The 16,609-nt window shown below is 28.7% G+C and overlaps 1 protein-coding gene across 1 annotated transcript in view; it reads right to left on the reverse strand.

Annotated features, from left to right (window-relative positions):
• The window catches only part of Fife (regulating synaptic membrane exocytosis protein fife), a gene marked incomplete in the record, with an annotated part of 393,470 nt that overhangs the window by 10,472 nt on the left and 366,389 nt on the right, over positions 1-16,609 (reverse strand). Inside the window, 5 exon segments of the mRNA XM_067049480.1 lie at positions 6-73; positions 1,138-1,213; positions 9,491-9,646; positions 12,579-12,635; positions 12,909-13,094. Of these exon segments, the coding sequence (XP_066905581.1) occupies positions 6-73; positions 1,138-1,213; positions 9,491-9,646; positions 12,579-12,635; positions 12,909-13,094 (543 nt within the window).

Consider the following 16,609-nt stretch of genomic DNA (forward strand, 5'->3'; position numbering starts at 1 on the left):
TGTACCAGCTTTCAATTGGTATCCTCTGGGTTGAATTTGTCCAGGACCTAGCTGCTTAACATCAGATTTTGTGCTGCAACAAAATTACAGTTAAAAGCACATATGTCAAAAACCACTCATATTAATAATTATTTATTTTTAGTTTTATATTCTATTAATTTTTTTCAGGATGCCTTCTTCATTATTGCTAAATATATTTTGCAAAAAAAGGGTTCAAAATATTTTTATATGGTTTAACTCTTCTTGAATGTTTTGGTATTTCAATCCCATCCTCAGAACCTTTTTGTATATGCTTTCTTTTGTCTTCATTTCTGCATTATTTTCCTCGGCCACTATATAATTTTTTTTTTTAGGGAGCATTCTTAACATTCTTAGACACATTAATCATTGTAAAACTATAACTGTCATGTTTGTACTTTAGTGGAGCCAAGGGTATTCCTCAATAAAAAATGGAAATCTGACAGAAAAAACAATGTAGATACAAGTATTTACATTGTGAACCATCGGAAGTGAATTAGAGCGATTGTGCTACAATCGATTTTTTTTTTTTAATCCACAAGTGAACATTGAAGAAAGACAAAGGAAGAGAACACTGTTTGTATGAACAAGAAAGTGACTCTTTGTTAGGATCACCGAAAGATTGGATGTGTGCTAAAAAGAGTAGAGGACCAATCCTTTGTTTACAGTCAGAGGTTGTTTTTGATTCAGAAGACATTGAGAACCATCACTCATTAGAGAAGATTGTATAATTGGTTATTGTTGCCCAAAATAGAAGTATATTTGTAAAAGTAGCTGTAAATTTAGTTAAGTCCCTTTGTTCTGATTTCCTGTAAAACCCACCCTGAGATTCTCATATCTATTTAATATTTAATTCATCCATTTGAACCTTGTAGCAATCAAATCTATATTTTAGATCTGAGAATATATAAAAATTATTAATTTCATTTTATTTACTTTAAATAAATCTTGGATATCACAATATATATATATAATGATGAAAAAAAAAAAAGAAATGCCAAAAATTTTCTTAAAAATTACTGTTTTTCTTTTCCTTTCTTTCTTTTTTTTATTTTTTTAATGCTGCTTATGAAATGGTTAGATTACAGTTTAAAAACAAAATAAATATTTTTTATCAACCTCCATTTATCTTCCTCATCGCTGGAATGCCCTGTCTCTAAAAACTTCTTAGCTTCTACAGCCACACTCCCTGATCCTGTAACATTTCATCATTTCAGCTAATCATGAGAGAACTGTTATGCAAATATATCTAGTTCTTAAATATTTTTAAGTAATATAATTTTTTATTACAATAATTTCAAAATGTTTTTTGCTCATTTGATTTCATTCAATATTTTGTATTGAAAAATAAATTATTTATGTTGAGAAAAATTTAGATTATATTTTTAAAAAAAGTAAAGATGCATTATGTTTGTGTAACAAACTTCAAACATGAAATTCACACTTAAGGACGGAACAAGAAATCACATGTATAAGAAAAATAACAACATGCATAAGGTTTTTCATTTTTTTTTTTAAATTGTTTTGGCTTGAGATTTGTAAGTAAATTTAAAGGTAGATTTTGTCTTTTCTTAAATTATGACTTATAACTTTATGTATTTTGTTCCAGTACTCTATAAATTAAATGTTAATGCTATGTTTGAAAGATATGAATTTAAAAAAAAAAAATGAATATGTCCAAGAGAGGGCCTATTGACCTGAAATTAGAAGAGATTCTTTCCAGAAATAAGAAGTTTCAATAGAATTGGGTCGGCAGTTTGCCAGTTTTTTTTTTTTTTTTTTTTTTTTTATATGATAATTTCATTACAAAGATATTATTAATTTTTTTTTTTAATCTGATAAGATTGTTATTGTTTTCAAGATAAAAATTTCTGCCTTACTTTTTTTTGGAGGTGCCTCAAAAATAAATCCACCTCAAATGGTTAAGGTACCCCACTGACAATTCTAGTATTTGATGTTGATGTTGATTTTTGCTTAAAGGCGTAAAACCCTCTGGTCATCAACGCCTATTTAGTATTTGACAATAAGGGCTTAAATATGCTATTGCTGCCAAGCAACAAATGAAATTGTAATTGTTAATTTATTTCTATAGAACAGATAATTTTATGAGAAGACAATGATTTATCCAATTTAAATTTGAGGGCAGAATAAAACACAAAATAAAAATAACTACAAAGATAGTAGTTTAATGCATAATGTAATGCAGCTCATATTTCTGCGGCAAGAATTAGATAGAAAAAACCTATTTATGTTTCTCAAAAACAATGAGTGGTGAGTTTTCAATATATAATTTGTGATTAGAAAAATTGAACTAATTAAAAAAAAATCTATTTCTAATATTTAGGAAAAATTTAGATTTTCAGTGAAAAGAAGTAAAGGTATATTCTTAATGAAAAATATGTAATTAAAAAAAATCCTGCAAATGCGTTCTTGGAAAACTTTTTTTTTTTTATATATAATTTCTTTAAAGTATAATAGAAGTGATATATAATTTTTCAAGCAATTTATCCAATTAGAAATCAGAAATTTATCCAGTTGAAAAAACAAGTATCCTTACAATATCCATTATCTCTGCATCAATGATTGAAAGTAAGAATTTATCTTAATATTTTATCATAAATGCAAATCTCAAGCCTAAACTTATGTACATTGTTCAAAGCTTGTCAATGTATACATATATACTTAAATATTTAGGAAGCTTTACGTCACCACATACTGCCAACAAACACACTGAAGCATACTCATAAAAAAAGCTGACTAAAGTTGCTCTAACCGTCTAGTCTAAGCTGCGTCACTTAAAATACATCGATAACACAGCAATCAATTTTATATGTACAAGTGGTAAATAAAACATTTATACAAAAACGATCATCAAACCTCAACATTAACAAAGTGCCTTAACAAAGCATTTTTCAAATAAACACAGTCAATACAAACAGTACTCTATTAAGATCATTACCCATACAGTGGACTTTTAAAATTTCTAATCTGCTGTTAACAAAACCAAAACATATGATTGAAAGATACAAAAAATATAAATTCTGAATACGTTTGTAAAAAAAAATTCCTGATATTCTTTATTTTTTTAGTAAAATACATTTCCATGTTATCTAGTCCAGCACATTTCACGAGCTTGCAAATAAATTGATTAAATTTTAATTCATATTAAAGATACATGTGATCGATACTTTATAGAGGCACTTTGCAACAAAGAGGGTAATCAAAAGCCAACTGTACAACAAATTGGTCAAAAATATGGTTTTAACTTTTTGGTAGCAATCATTTAAATAAATATTTAGAAAGAATTATATAAAGCACGGCTCCTATAAAACATTAAAATAATTTGGACCTAACCTCTAATGCACACCAAAGTTATGAAACTACTGAATTTTGTATTTCTGAGTGATTCAATTTTTAATTAGTTTATCAATTTTTATCAATCTAATACGTATAAACCCACGTATTAGATTGATAATGTAATTATTTTAGTAATTAGTTTATCAATTTTTTATAATAAATTGACATCTAACAACTAAAAAAATCATACAATTTCAATATAGTTTCTGTTATATCAGCAAGTTTTGTTTAAATAACAAATGTGTCAAATGAATTTTAGAATTTGAGGGTATAAAATAATATTAATTTATAAGCTCTAATAATAATTTCATTATTTACAACTATCTTACCTCTTATATATTTAATCATTGTATTAATCAATTTAAATTATTTATTGTAAGGACATAGTATAGATACAGTTGCCTACATTAAAATTAGGAGTAAATATATTAAAAATTTTCAATGGGAAATTCACAATTATAATCACAGTTTTACCAATTAGAAAGTTGGTATATAACATCTACTGCATTTTTACATAAAATAAAATAACACAATACACGAGAAATAATACTATCAATTTCAGTGGTAAAAGCTGCTGACATAACAGAAATAATACAGTTTACCTCTAATATCAATATTTTGTTTGTTCTATTCACTATAATATATATAAATGCATTACTTCAACTTGAAATCTTCAACATTTCTAATAACTATCTGCTTTTAGTATTTATTATTATTAAGCTACTATTATAAATAAATACTGATTCTATCTAGATATATATACTTTATTTTTGACCAATTAAAAACAACGCATTGGGTTTTGACCTAAACATAAACACATGAACCTATTTCAATACAAAACATTCTTTTTCGACCCATCAATCACTGAACATTATTCACTAAAAAAAGAAGAAAAAAAAAGTGGAAACAAATAAATGAAGAGACAGACAGACAAAGATAGAGAAATATACATAAGAGAGATGTGTGTTATGTCTGTCTTACCTTTATGCTAGTGTTTGTCTGCTACTCACCATGGAGTAAGGAAGAAGAGGTGAATAGAGAGAAAGAAGAGAGAGAAAGTAAAATTAGGGCATTAAGGGGAGTGTAAGACATCGTTTAGCTTTTAGTTTAGCTAACACAGTCAATAACATACCAAGCTCAAGGAGACTTATTGTTATGATACTGAGTTGCTTTAAAAGAAGGGACATGCTTTAAGTTATCAAAATATTATTTAATGTGGAAAAGGCTAAGCAACTTCAATGAAGAATAATATAAATTTAATATATATATTTTAAATCTTCACTTAAAATCAGGTTTTAAATAAACTTTTATTAATTTATTGCTTTTTTAATTAAGTAATTATTAATAATGCTACAGTGGAAAGCAAAACAACGAACAACAGATATTCACATCAACAGAAGATAGACATATTAATTGTGATAAACAGATATTCACATCAAAAGAAGAAATACATATAAATTGTGATAAATAAACATCCATGAATGAAATTGATGCTGGATCAATTATCTAAATAAAGCTAATAAAATTAAATATAATTAAAAAAATTTAATAACCATTTAAAAATGAGACCTGTTATACTAAACCCTGGTAATATGTCTGTTATACTCAATCCATTTTTTTTAAATTAGTTTTTTTTTTAGTCTTGTTTGAAATGTCCTCAATCTATGGCTAAAATAATTTACTTTAAGACCCTTTATAATTAGGTTAAAAGAACTGAACAAAGTTCCCTGTTATGATAAAAAAAAGAAAAAAGGGTATCAAATAGTTCATTTTAGTTCTATGATTTAGAAATAAATTCTGAAGAAACTGCTCCAAGATGTAGTTTAGATTCAAGGCATTCTGACAGCAAATTTGCTTAAAACTGTTTTATTTAAACAAAAATATACGCTTTTAACATAAAATTAAAGTTTTTAAAAAATCTTTTATTAAAGGCTTAAAACTTATAACTTTAGTTGATATTTAAAAACAATATTAAAAAAAGTAAAATGATTAAAAATATATTTTTTGAGGTCTTTCAAGTAGTTCAAAGCGATCTGGTAAAATCCACCAAGCCCAACACAAAATGTCAGAAAAAACATTTCTATCATCTTAGAAAATCACATTTTTCAGTTTTTTGGTCTTCTATAAAATTACAAAAATTGGCCTTAGTAGGGTTTAGTATCACGGTCAAATTTATTTTTAACTCTACATACTTAAAAAGTAATTATTTTATAAATTAGAGAAAATTTTGTTCATATTTAATTTACTAAAAAATAATAAAAACAAAATTACTATTTTTTCTAAGATTTCTTTTAAATTTGTAGTAGAATATTTAAAAATGACAAAAAGTAAAGTTTATAGAGACCATTCTTCATATGTTTATAAGAATAATTCTATAAGTAAGTAACATCAAATAGTTCAAATATATAGTAATTAAAAATAGATTTGATGTTAGTGATCATGGATTTCTTCGGTTTTAATAAAACACAAAGGGAAGAAATTCATAATTGCTATAACATTTACTAAATTATCGCTGAAATTCGTAAAGACTTTGTTATAAAAATATGAATAGTAATTTTAGTGTTGATGAAGAAATTAAAAAACATATAAAAAAAGAACTAGAAATGTTTTTAGTTCCTTCATTACATTACATTACACAATCTAAGACTGATTCCTTAGTTTTATTTACTTATTTAATGAGACAAAGGTGATTTAAATATTAAATAAACGAACTGATCGTTTGAAGTAATAAACCAAACAAAATCTGTACCCATGAACCAATCATGATACATAAAGGTCAAAATTGTATACAAAATTTGTATAAAATGTATTATGTAGAGGAAGAAAAATTTTTTTTTGTTTTTAGAAAACAACATGTATTTTAAAATAGAGGCTTATAACAATAAATCTCCTTAAATGATTCATTGAAATATTTCATTTAATACTAAATTCTCAAGAGCAGGCTGAACAATAAAATATGCCGAAAGAGAAATCAACAGTATTAACAGAAATAGTTTTTATTTTTACATTAATTTATATGAAAATGATAAAATATTACTTTATCAATAACCCTTCACTTAAGCACCAAATTTTTAATTTACTCTTTTAAATAGAGTGTGGGGAGGAGGGAGGAGGAATTTACATAAATACAAAAATCAATCAACTTCTCCTTGATTGAATCTAAGGTTAATGGGAACCTCACCCTTGTAGCCACAATTGATTTATTTATGAAATAAATTGAAAACACCTTAATGTCGACTCTCTAATATATGAAATATATTCTATGAACTGTGTGAACTGACAATTTTATAACAAATAAGGGCTTCTTGAATTCTTTGGTGTTTTACCTTATTTTGAGCATCATATTCATTTCTAATTTATTCCTGGGGAAAGTGAAATTTTGAATTTTACTGATGAAACATGTGTAAACTCTGAAACACAACTCATTCTCTCACCATTGATTTTCTAAAGTCATACTCATGAAGAATGTAATGAAAAATTGATCTAAATATAACCTAATAAAACATAATTTTTTGCAAAAATCTAAGGTATCTTACCCTCCTTTATCCTTTATGAACATGAATTATTCTTAACTAAACACAGTACTTAATCTAAACATGGAACTTAAGTTAAGTTGGAAATTTCAAACTGTTCATACTTTTTACTTGTTCAATACTAACTAAACAAGTGAGCTAAACTCCCAATTCATTACTGATAACTGATTTATAAGATTATCATCAGGAGTATTTACTGGTATTTATAAACTGTCATCTCTTCAGTAATAAATTTCTCTAATTTAAACTTATTTTGCATCGTCAATTCTCTTTTTAATGACATAAATTAACTAAGTGACAATGACCTAGAAATGCCACATATATTACAGTCCAACAATAATTATCTGCAATTTCACACGACCTTAAGACTATGAAAATGTATAACCTTAACACACTGACAGGAATGATTCTAAACTGTAGTAGGTAAGGAATGTAACAGCATTAGAAGGTATTTTTAAAGATTTCGAAATGGCAGTAAAACAACTAGAGCTCCAAATTACTGAACAGAAGACTGTTTACATGCTAACTTCAAGAAACTGAGTAGAGAAGACAAATATATCAAAATAGGAAACCATATCCTGAAAGCAGTTGAATATTTTAAGTACTTGGGAGCACTAATAATTAAAAGTAATGAAATAGTGGAGAAACTGAAAGCAAGGTTAGCTGCCAGGAATATATAGTGCTTTGTGATAAGAAAAATTCTAAATTATAGAGTCCTGTCTCACAGGATTAAGATTATAGGGCACGGGAGAGTCATAAGACCTGTCGTTACCTATGGTTTTCAGACCCGGGTGATTTCTAAGGTATCAGAAAGCAAGTTATTGAGAGAGATGGGCTTGTACAGGATCTATGGCCCAGTATGTGAACATGGACAACAGAGAACTGCACTAAATAGGAGTTGCACCAGATGTAAGCAAAACGGGATTTGGTGTCAATTGTGAGAGGAAGTCAAATCAGAAGGGTGGGTCATATAGCACGTATGCCCAGGGAATCAGAGCCCAGATTCTTACTCAAAAACTGACATAGTGGAAGATGAGGTAGAGAAAGACCATGCTTGAGGTAGCTGGATGAAGTGGAAGAGACCTTGAAAAAGATGGGCAGTAAAAGATGACGGATGCTTGATAGCATGATTTAGGCATTAGAAGATGGTAGGAGAGTGGAGAAGGGTTATAAGAGAAACCTAGGTTCTTGTTGGACCATAGTGCCATAAATTGTTGGGTGTGCTACCTACTGTTGGTTAGTGTCTCAAAAGGAAATATTTCAAGTTCAACATATTTACATGTTTTACTTTATATGATACCATTGTGTCGGTTCATGTAAGTCAATTATTAATTCATTGGTTTAAATTATTTCATTGATTCAATGTTCGGTACAAAACAACTAGCTAAAAATGATATAATTAACATACTACAGTGGAGAAATATAAGTAAACAAATAATTAGTACTATGAAAAATTTCAGATAAATTCCTGGAATGAAAAAAATTGTAATTTAGGTACTTTTTTTAAGAGCTGCTATTTTTATTCAGGCAGCTCAGCAGTAAGGTGATGTGCTACATACTCTAAGGACACGGGTTCGAATCTGGCTGTAGCAGATAGTTATTTATTATTTATAATCTTAAAATTCTTTCTTGAGACTGGCAATTTTTTAATAAATAATTCAAAACACTATCCAAATTATAGTCTCAAAACTTTTATTTCTTTTACACGTCCAATGTTTCGGCCAATTCGGCCATCTTCAGGGACAATCTCAATTCACTATGAAACATATAATTTAACCACTCCAAAAACTTCATACAGGCTATTCTGCCCAGGTCAAAACATTTATATCTAATAAGTCAAATATCCATTAAAAACCACAGTCAAAATTATTTCTCTTTAAACACTATTAATACACTTTTTACACACTAGAAAAAGTGTATTAATAGTCTTTTTTTTTTCTAGTGTGTAAAAAGTGTATTAATAGTGTTTAAAGAGAAATAATTTTGACTGTGGTTTTTAATGGATATTTGACTTATTAGGTATAAATGTTTTGACCTGGGCAGAGTAGCCTGTATGAAGTTTTTGGAGTGGTTAAATTATATGTTTCATAGTGAATTGAGATTGTCCCTGAAGATGGCCGAATTGGCCGAAACGTTGGACGTGTAAAAGAAATAAAAGTTTTGAGACTATAATTTGGATAGTGTTTTGAATTATTTATTAAAAAATAAGTTATTTATTAGGTTACTGTTGCCTTTAAAATCTCAAAGAGAGAAAGAAATGTAAACCTCTAGGAAGATTTTAATAGAAAAATAAAATCATTCATATTCAGAGGGCTGATCATTTTTAAAAAGCTCTGTTACTGAAATAGAACCATAATTGGAGAATGGCCCAAACATATAAGTTTTGCAATTTTATATATTTTGTTTTTTCTAGGAAATAAAATAGATCTCAAGATGTGGCTTAAGCCATGAAAGGTTTTAATCGAATAATAATTAAGGATGGAGATAAGAAATGAGGAAATAGCTGTATAAACAAAATATACTAACGAATCCTTATGGTATAAAATTTCAACCAATGAATAATTCACAAAACATTAACTTACTTGATCTACGTTTTTCTGAAATAGATCCTGATCGGCCAAGAAGTTCTCCTTTAACAGCTTTCAAACTTCGAAGAATTTCATCAGGATCTCTCATTGCTCGGCAAATGGAGGAACGCCGCCGCTCTTTATTGTAGTTCACTGGTGGTACATCTCCTTCTACAATTGCTCATATTAAATATTTTTACTATTAAATTTTATTACATAAAGTCAAGACAATTATAAAATACCTATAAGCATTAATATATTTACATTAGCAATATCAAAAGGATTTTACATTTGAATAAAAGTAGCAAATCATTCATTTGTTCATTTATTTACAAGAAAATAAAGATTATTCCGATAATTCTCGGTCTTATGTTCTTGGCAAGCAGGAATTTTAGGAGTGCTAAAAGCTGTATAAATGCTATAATCAAGACAAAGCACTATAAGCAAGCAATATTTATTATTTTTGATTGGCTTGAATCAATACCTAAAGGTTTCAAAAGCAAATTTAGAGGCTATTCATTTAGAATGATTCATCTCTCTAGCCATGACACCAAAGTACATGAGTAACTATAATCTCTATTTCTAAATAGACTTATTTACACTTCTGGCTGGACTACTGATTCAAGATATACTTTGATCGATATAAAAATATGACAATTGTATTCATTGTAAGCAAGAGTAAGTGCATTTCGTGGCTGATAAAATACTTGAAATTCCATTAAAAAATTAAGGAAATAATATTAAAATAGGTTCAAATTTTCAGCTTCTGAATATTTACAAATTTTTGTCATATTATTGAAAATATATTTAACTCTATTTTATAGTATCACTGAATATGTTGAAAGAATAAATCGTCATGTGTTTGAGCAAAACATTTATGACATGTTTCTAAATTTTTAATAGTGAACTTGAAAATATCATTTAAGGTTTTGGAATAAGAAAACTAAATTTAAATTATACCCAGAGAGAAATTTTTAAGCTGATTTATTTGATGGAAAAAGCAAGGTGCTCAACTGATAAGAACAAAACCAAATCTTTGGCCGTGCATTGTGATCTTCTTACAGTCATTATTTCTTACGAGAACACAGATAGCCTAGAGGGAGTCTATCCAAACTCATCTTGTTATGAATGATTTCAGACTGCTCATAGCTCCATAACCGGTTCCTTTGGGACTATTCCAGCAGTGTCTATTCCACTGACTCACTCAGGTTTATGGATAGTAACAAATGTAAAAACAGTTGTTTACCCAACATTATATATTCTCACTAAAAATGGTTGTAGATAAAGAGAAGGCTTGGGACAGAGAAAAGAATAGATGTTAGCCTTTCTGAATCAGGAAGCAGGTTTTTTCTGTTTAAAGAGAGGAGAGTTGAACATATCTTCATTCATATTGACAATACAATGTATCAGGATCCTAAGGGAGTAATCCACCTGAATGAAAAAGAATTATAACCATTCTTGTTTAAGAAAGGAGTGAAGCAATAGTAAAAATCTGTAAAAGAAGAACCCATGGATCAGCAGTTCCCAACCTTTTTACCACAGCACTCTTTTTGGACTAAAAAATTTCATGCCACCCTTATTGAGCCAGAAAAATACAAAAATGTTACCAAAATTATCCTTAGAGCTGGTAAGTATATAGGAGATTAAAAAAAACAGAGTAAAAGAAATGCTGGAAAGCACTGTATACTTGATACTTTAATTATGATTTTTTTTTTTAACATTTTGAAAAGTGGCATTTGTTCGCGGCACCCATGGCATAATCTTCAAGCACCCCAGAGTGCCGAGGCACCCACTTTGGAAACCGCTGCCCTAGAGCAGTGATGGGACATCAAAACTTGTTTTAAAAACTACACAGGAAGGGGACAGAAACAGATACTAACAAGAGTTAGGTGAAACAAGTTTGAAAAATGAGTGAGGACACAGGCACTACATCTAATGGAGAATTGCTAAAATTTCTGAACACCTACCGTTATCTCGAAACTATATAAAGTAGGAATGGTATGCTGGACCCAAAAAGTGGAAACCAAGGATTCCATACTATTAGTGTATAATTCTTCTGTAATTATACCAATGAGATTGTTGAAATGAAAATTTTTAGTTAAGTAGTTGCAAAAGGATGATTGTGTCTGGAATGAAATAGAGGTGACTGAGAGGTTCCATTCATAAAGATTAGGAGTGAGAAGTGTCAACTAAAATAGGTCAGTTATGTACAAAATGATGAAACAAAAGCAAAATAGTGTATGAAGGAAAAAGAACTAATGACAGGCCATAAATAACATCTAGTGAATATATTAAAAACTGGGGAGAGAACGTGGAAAGATACTAAACCAGATGAAATTTACGGCTGTGGATCGAGATGAATGACAGAAGTGGAATGAGTTAACGAGGCGGGCTCTTAAGTGAAAGGTACTCAGGAGCTAGTGAAACAAGAAGAAGAAGAATATAAAACAGAAAATAATATAAATCTTTTAATATTTCACTGATCAAATAAAATAAAATGCAAGACAATCAGAATGAACATTATTAGATTTGACATACTCTTAACCAAATAACAGATTTCCAAAATTTTAAATGAGTATATAGATGAGAACTAAGAAATCATAAAATAAAATGAATATAACCATAAAATAAATTATGAAATGTAAGTAACCCTTTTTCACAGCAGGAAGATGGTCAGGGTGGTGGTCAAGGAAGGAACAAGAATAGGCGAAAAACTATTTATTAGTAACAGATTATGCTATATTTGTATCTTTCTTAACTCCCACCCAGACCATCTTCCAGCAATTTATTACATACGGTCAACCATTAATCTTTCAGTATGCCTTTTTTGTTAAGCTACTTTTACTAACTAGTTTATGAGTTATTATTTTCAATACATAATAAAAGCTTATGTGAAGTTGGCTGAATTTGATACTCAAGGAATTTCAAGCATATTTATGGTTATTGTATGCCAGTATTCTGAATGCACTTAAACAGCATGTATTTCTTAATTAGTTTGTTGGTTCAATAAAATAAATAGTCAGTGCTGGTTTTAAGCAGCGTGAAAACTATGCTAAAGCTATAAGAGCTGGTCAATCAGCAATAAAAGTTAATTTTCTCTTACGCTGGATAGCTTCTAATGACTTCATTTTTTGCTTTCCCCACAATTTGGGTCGTTGCACTGTTTTATATAAAAAATAAAAGAATAGTTTAGGCACGGTATTTCTAGTTGTATTGAAAATTGCATAAGAGCACTTTGAGGGGCACTGGAGTTATTATAATTATATGAACATTTTAACTAATTTATAATAATTACTTTTTTAAAAGGATTTCTTTGTATTCATGTTTCAATTGGTAATTACATCGCTAACAATTTAGAACGCCTAGTAAACAATACAAATGTCTTTCACTTAAAATTTGTATGTACTGGGCATGTTAATATAAAGTTTAAAACCTTTTTCTTGGGTCGACTGGAAGCTACTTCTTCTAGAGCCTGGAAGAGATCGAGAAAAGTCCCTGGAGAGCTGATACGGCTCAAACTCTAGCTGTTCAGATTGGCTTGAACCACGACGGGAGCCACCCATATAAGCATGGTCAGGATGAAGGAACATGCCACCTTCAGCCTCTATATCGGACGTTTCTTCTGCCACAAATATATTAGTTAGTGATACAGAAATTAGGCATACTTGAGCAATAGTTGATTGGTATATTTACAGTTTGAATATTTACAAAATTTATTTTTAATAAATCATAATTACTTTGGCGAGATTACACCAAAATATATGTTTTAATCTTTTGAAATACATGACAGTTCTGTAATATTCTGTATTATACTAGTTGTTGTTGTTGTCTGGGGCTTTAGGATGTAAAACCCTGAGGTCATCAACGACCATATAATACTAGTAATGACTATAAAAAATATTAAGTAATAATAATGTGCATTTTTATTGTTTTATTCATTATTAATTTTTCCCTCTCCCAATTTCCAATATCTCAAGATAATTAATAAGTAAAATTCCAAGTGAACGTGAATAAACTGTTATTTTTGAAATTATTATTTCAGAAGTTTATTTGCCAATATTTCCATTAAAATAAAAAAAAAATTATGTTATAAAAATTTAAAACAGTTTAATAAGGTTTTATTTATTAAAAAAAAAAATCTATTCACACTTTTATTTTCATTAAATATATAGTGAGGGGAAATATTTAAATAGTGAAAAATCTCAAATCTGTGTTTTTGAAGGAAATGCATGTTTTCCATGTGTTCAAATAACTAAGTCTCACAAAATGGTGTGTGTGAGACAGCAGCCTAGCTCAAGAAGAAAAAGGTGTATAACACAGAATGTATGTATTAAAGGTAGCTACTTTATATATTATATGGTTGATTTTTTCCATCTTATCCATGGGATGTTGCAGAAACTTTTTTACTAAAACTGACAAGTCGAAATACCATTTTATATAATTGATTTAACACTTTTGAATAATTCTGTAGTTATTCAACATTTAATGAATCTTGAAATGAAAAATATTTCCATTTTTTCATTATCAAAATATTTAACCGCTTCCTTTATTTTAGTTGTCATTTTTTTCCCTCTTCATAGGCCAGTTAATCCAACGATGGTAAATGTGTGGCCAGAACACAAGAGTTCTACTGTACCCAAATTCCTCTGTCACAATACATCATGCTAAGTCAGACCTTTTTTCTCCTTACATTAGTATAATGGGTGACCTAAAGATTTCTAGCCTTTACAACAATGGTAGAATTCAATTATTCATCTTTTAAATATCCTTGAATGAATGCAAGTATGTGATATACTGTTCAAGCTTGTTGCATCGAAAAGCATTTTTCAGCAACTGAATTAGTTCTTTGTGTTAGTTGTTAGAAGCGGGTTATATTTTAAATTTCAATATTATTTTAGCAGTCCAAAAATAAATCAAAATGGTAAATTTTCAAGTTACATGTATGGGCAAAGACAACCAGTTTGTTATGGTTGAGGTTCTTCATACAGAATTTTAAATTTATACTTGAAAAAGTTTTTATTGAAAATCCAATTGGAACCAGAGCAAGAGTTTGAGTATTTATTCAACCAGGATTGTGAACATTTTTAATTTGATATTATATTTTATTTATATGTTTATTAATTTATAGAATGTGCAAAATGAAAAAGATTTATGTTTTTTACTCTCCTAGAATGTCCATACAATAATCAAATAGAGGTTGAAGAATAATTTTTAATTTGAAAACTAAATAATTGGATAGAAAATAACAACAAAATTCAGACAGTAAAATTGACTGTCTTTCAATCAAATAGGTTGAGGCTCACATGGATATCATAACAGAGAACAGATAAAATATAAATATAAACAAAAGAAATGTGCTGGGGAAATGAACGTCTTATTAACTAAAAAGTGCATAGAATTTTTTAAAGCTATATAACTCATAACAGGGGCACACTTTAATTTGAGACAAATACACAGACTGCTACTTTCAGATAAGGTATTCAGTATTTGAAACATAACTAATATTAACTATGCACTGTTTACAGGGTTAACAACATTATATTTAATGGAAAAGCTACTCTTTTTGATGTTTCATCCATTCTCAATATAAATATATCTATTGTTATTGAAGTACTTCTGAAAATTGAAGAGGGATCATCAGAGCCAATAGAGATTAACCCTTTCATCTTAATGTTCACATTATCTTTTTAGAAACTGACCAAGTTAAATCAGTTGATATACAAAGGTCAAGGCTAATACAGTGAAATATTTTTACAACTGACAGCAATGAGTTTGACAAATTTGTCCGTTGCCCAAGGGTATTTGCTGAGATGAAGTATTTTCTTGAGAAAAATCAATACGTACATGCATGTACCAAAACAAGTTTATTAATTTAGATGAAAGAAGTTCATTCATAATTTTGTATTCTTTTTATACATATAATATTTATAAAATTTAATATATAAACATATTTAAAAAATGATAAATATACTCGATGAACAAGCTATGCCAGGTTCTACAGAATCCTAATCACTATGGGACACTTTAAATGTTTGGCCTTCCAATTCCAGGGCAGTTTTAAGAGGTTTAGGCTGGATAATGGAATCTAGACATTTTTTGATTATGTACCTGCTTAAACCATTCAATGGCTTAGTCAATAATCATACCTCCAGTCACACCATGAAACTGGCATCTTGTCTTTTCGCTGATGACAAGACCAAGTATCTGTCATTTGAGTCATTACGACTTCAAATTTCTTTACCCATTTCCACATACATTTTTCTTTTTTTAAATTTATAATCTCATTTTTTTCTTTTGTTATAAGAAATTTGCAAAGTGTCATTTTTAACATTTTGAGATAAAAGAACAGAAATATGGGTTGGGGTTTTTGAACCCCTTTTAGTTAACACACTCTCGTTGTCTTTATTTATAAAACCTTCCCAAAATTCCACAATAACATTGGCATACAGATAATAAATATTATCATCAATACTTAGTTGATCATCACAAATAATATTAGGGTAATATCACATTATTTTTTTGAAATTATTCTTTGAGAAGCAGCAGCAAAACTCACATGGCTATGCGTAGGTGAAGTTGCAGTTGTTTGAAATCAAATACATTTTCAAGCTCATTTTCCATTATATTATGAAATAACAAAGAGGTACATTCATTTAATTTTCTTTCTATATAATTGTTTGTTAGCTTCTGTACAAACTGAAGGTCTATGAAGATAGGTTTGATAGTGAGTTGTAATTCATTACCGCTTGTGAATTGTAGTAATATCAATAGATGATTTACAATTACATACACCATTTCTGAACCATGCCATAATTAATTTGATAATTTTTTTATTGAAATTAGCGGATATCGAGACTTTGTCATTGAATGACACTTAACTTAGTGTATACTTAAAAACTTTGCCTAAACTTATGGTTTTTGTTTAAATCACAGCTTCAATTAAGCCTAAGAGTCTGTGAATCGAAAAAACGATAACAAATTAATTTTGTTTCATTGAAATCAACACTCAATGGAGGAAACATCATACATTATATCAAAATATGAAACAAGAAACATGCGTGATGAATTACTATAGATATATCAGTTTGGAAGTCTGGACTGACGGCACAAGGACTCTCCTCTGTTGGATTTGTC

This window comes from Halyomorpha halys, unplaced genomic scaffold (genome assembly GCF_000696795.3).
Source record: "Halyomorpha halys isolate HHAL.00 unplaced genomic scaffold, Hhal_1.1 Scaffold106.1, whole genome shotgun sequence".
In the NCBI taxonomy this organism is placed as follows: domain Eukaryota; kingdom Metazoa; phylum Arthropoda; class Insecta; order Hemiptera; family Pentatomidae; genus Halyomorpha; species Halyomorpha halys.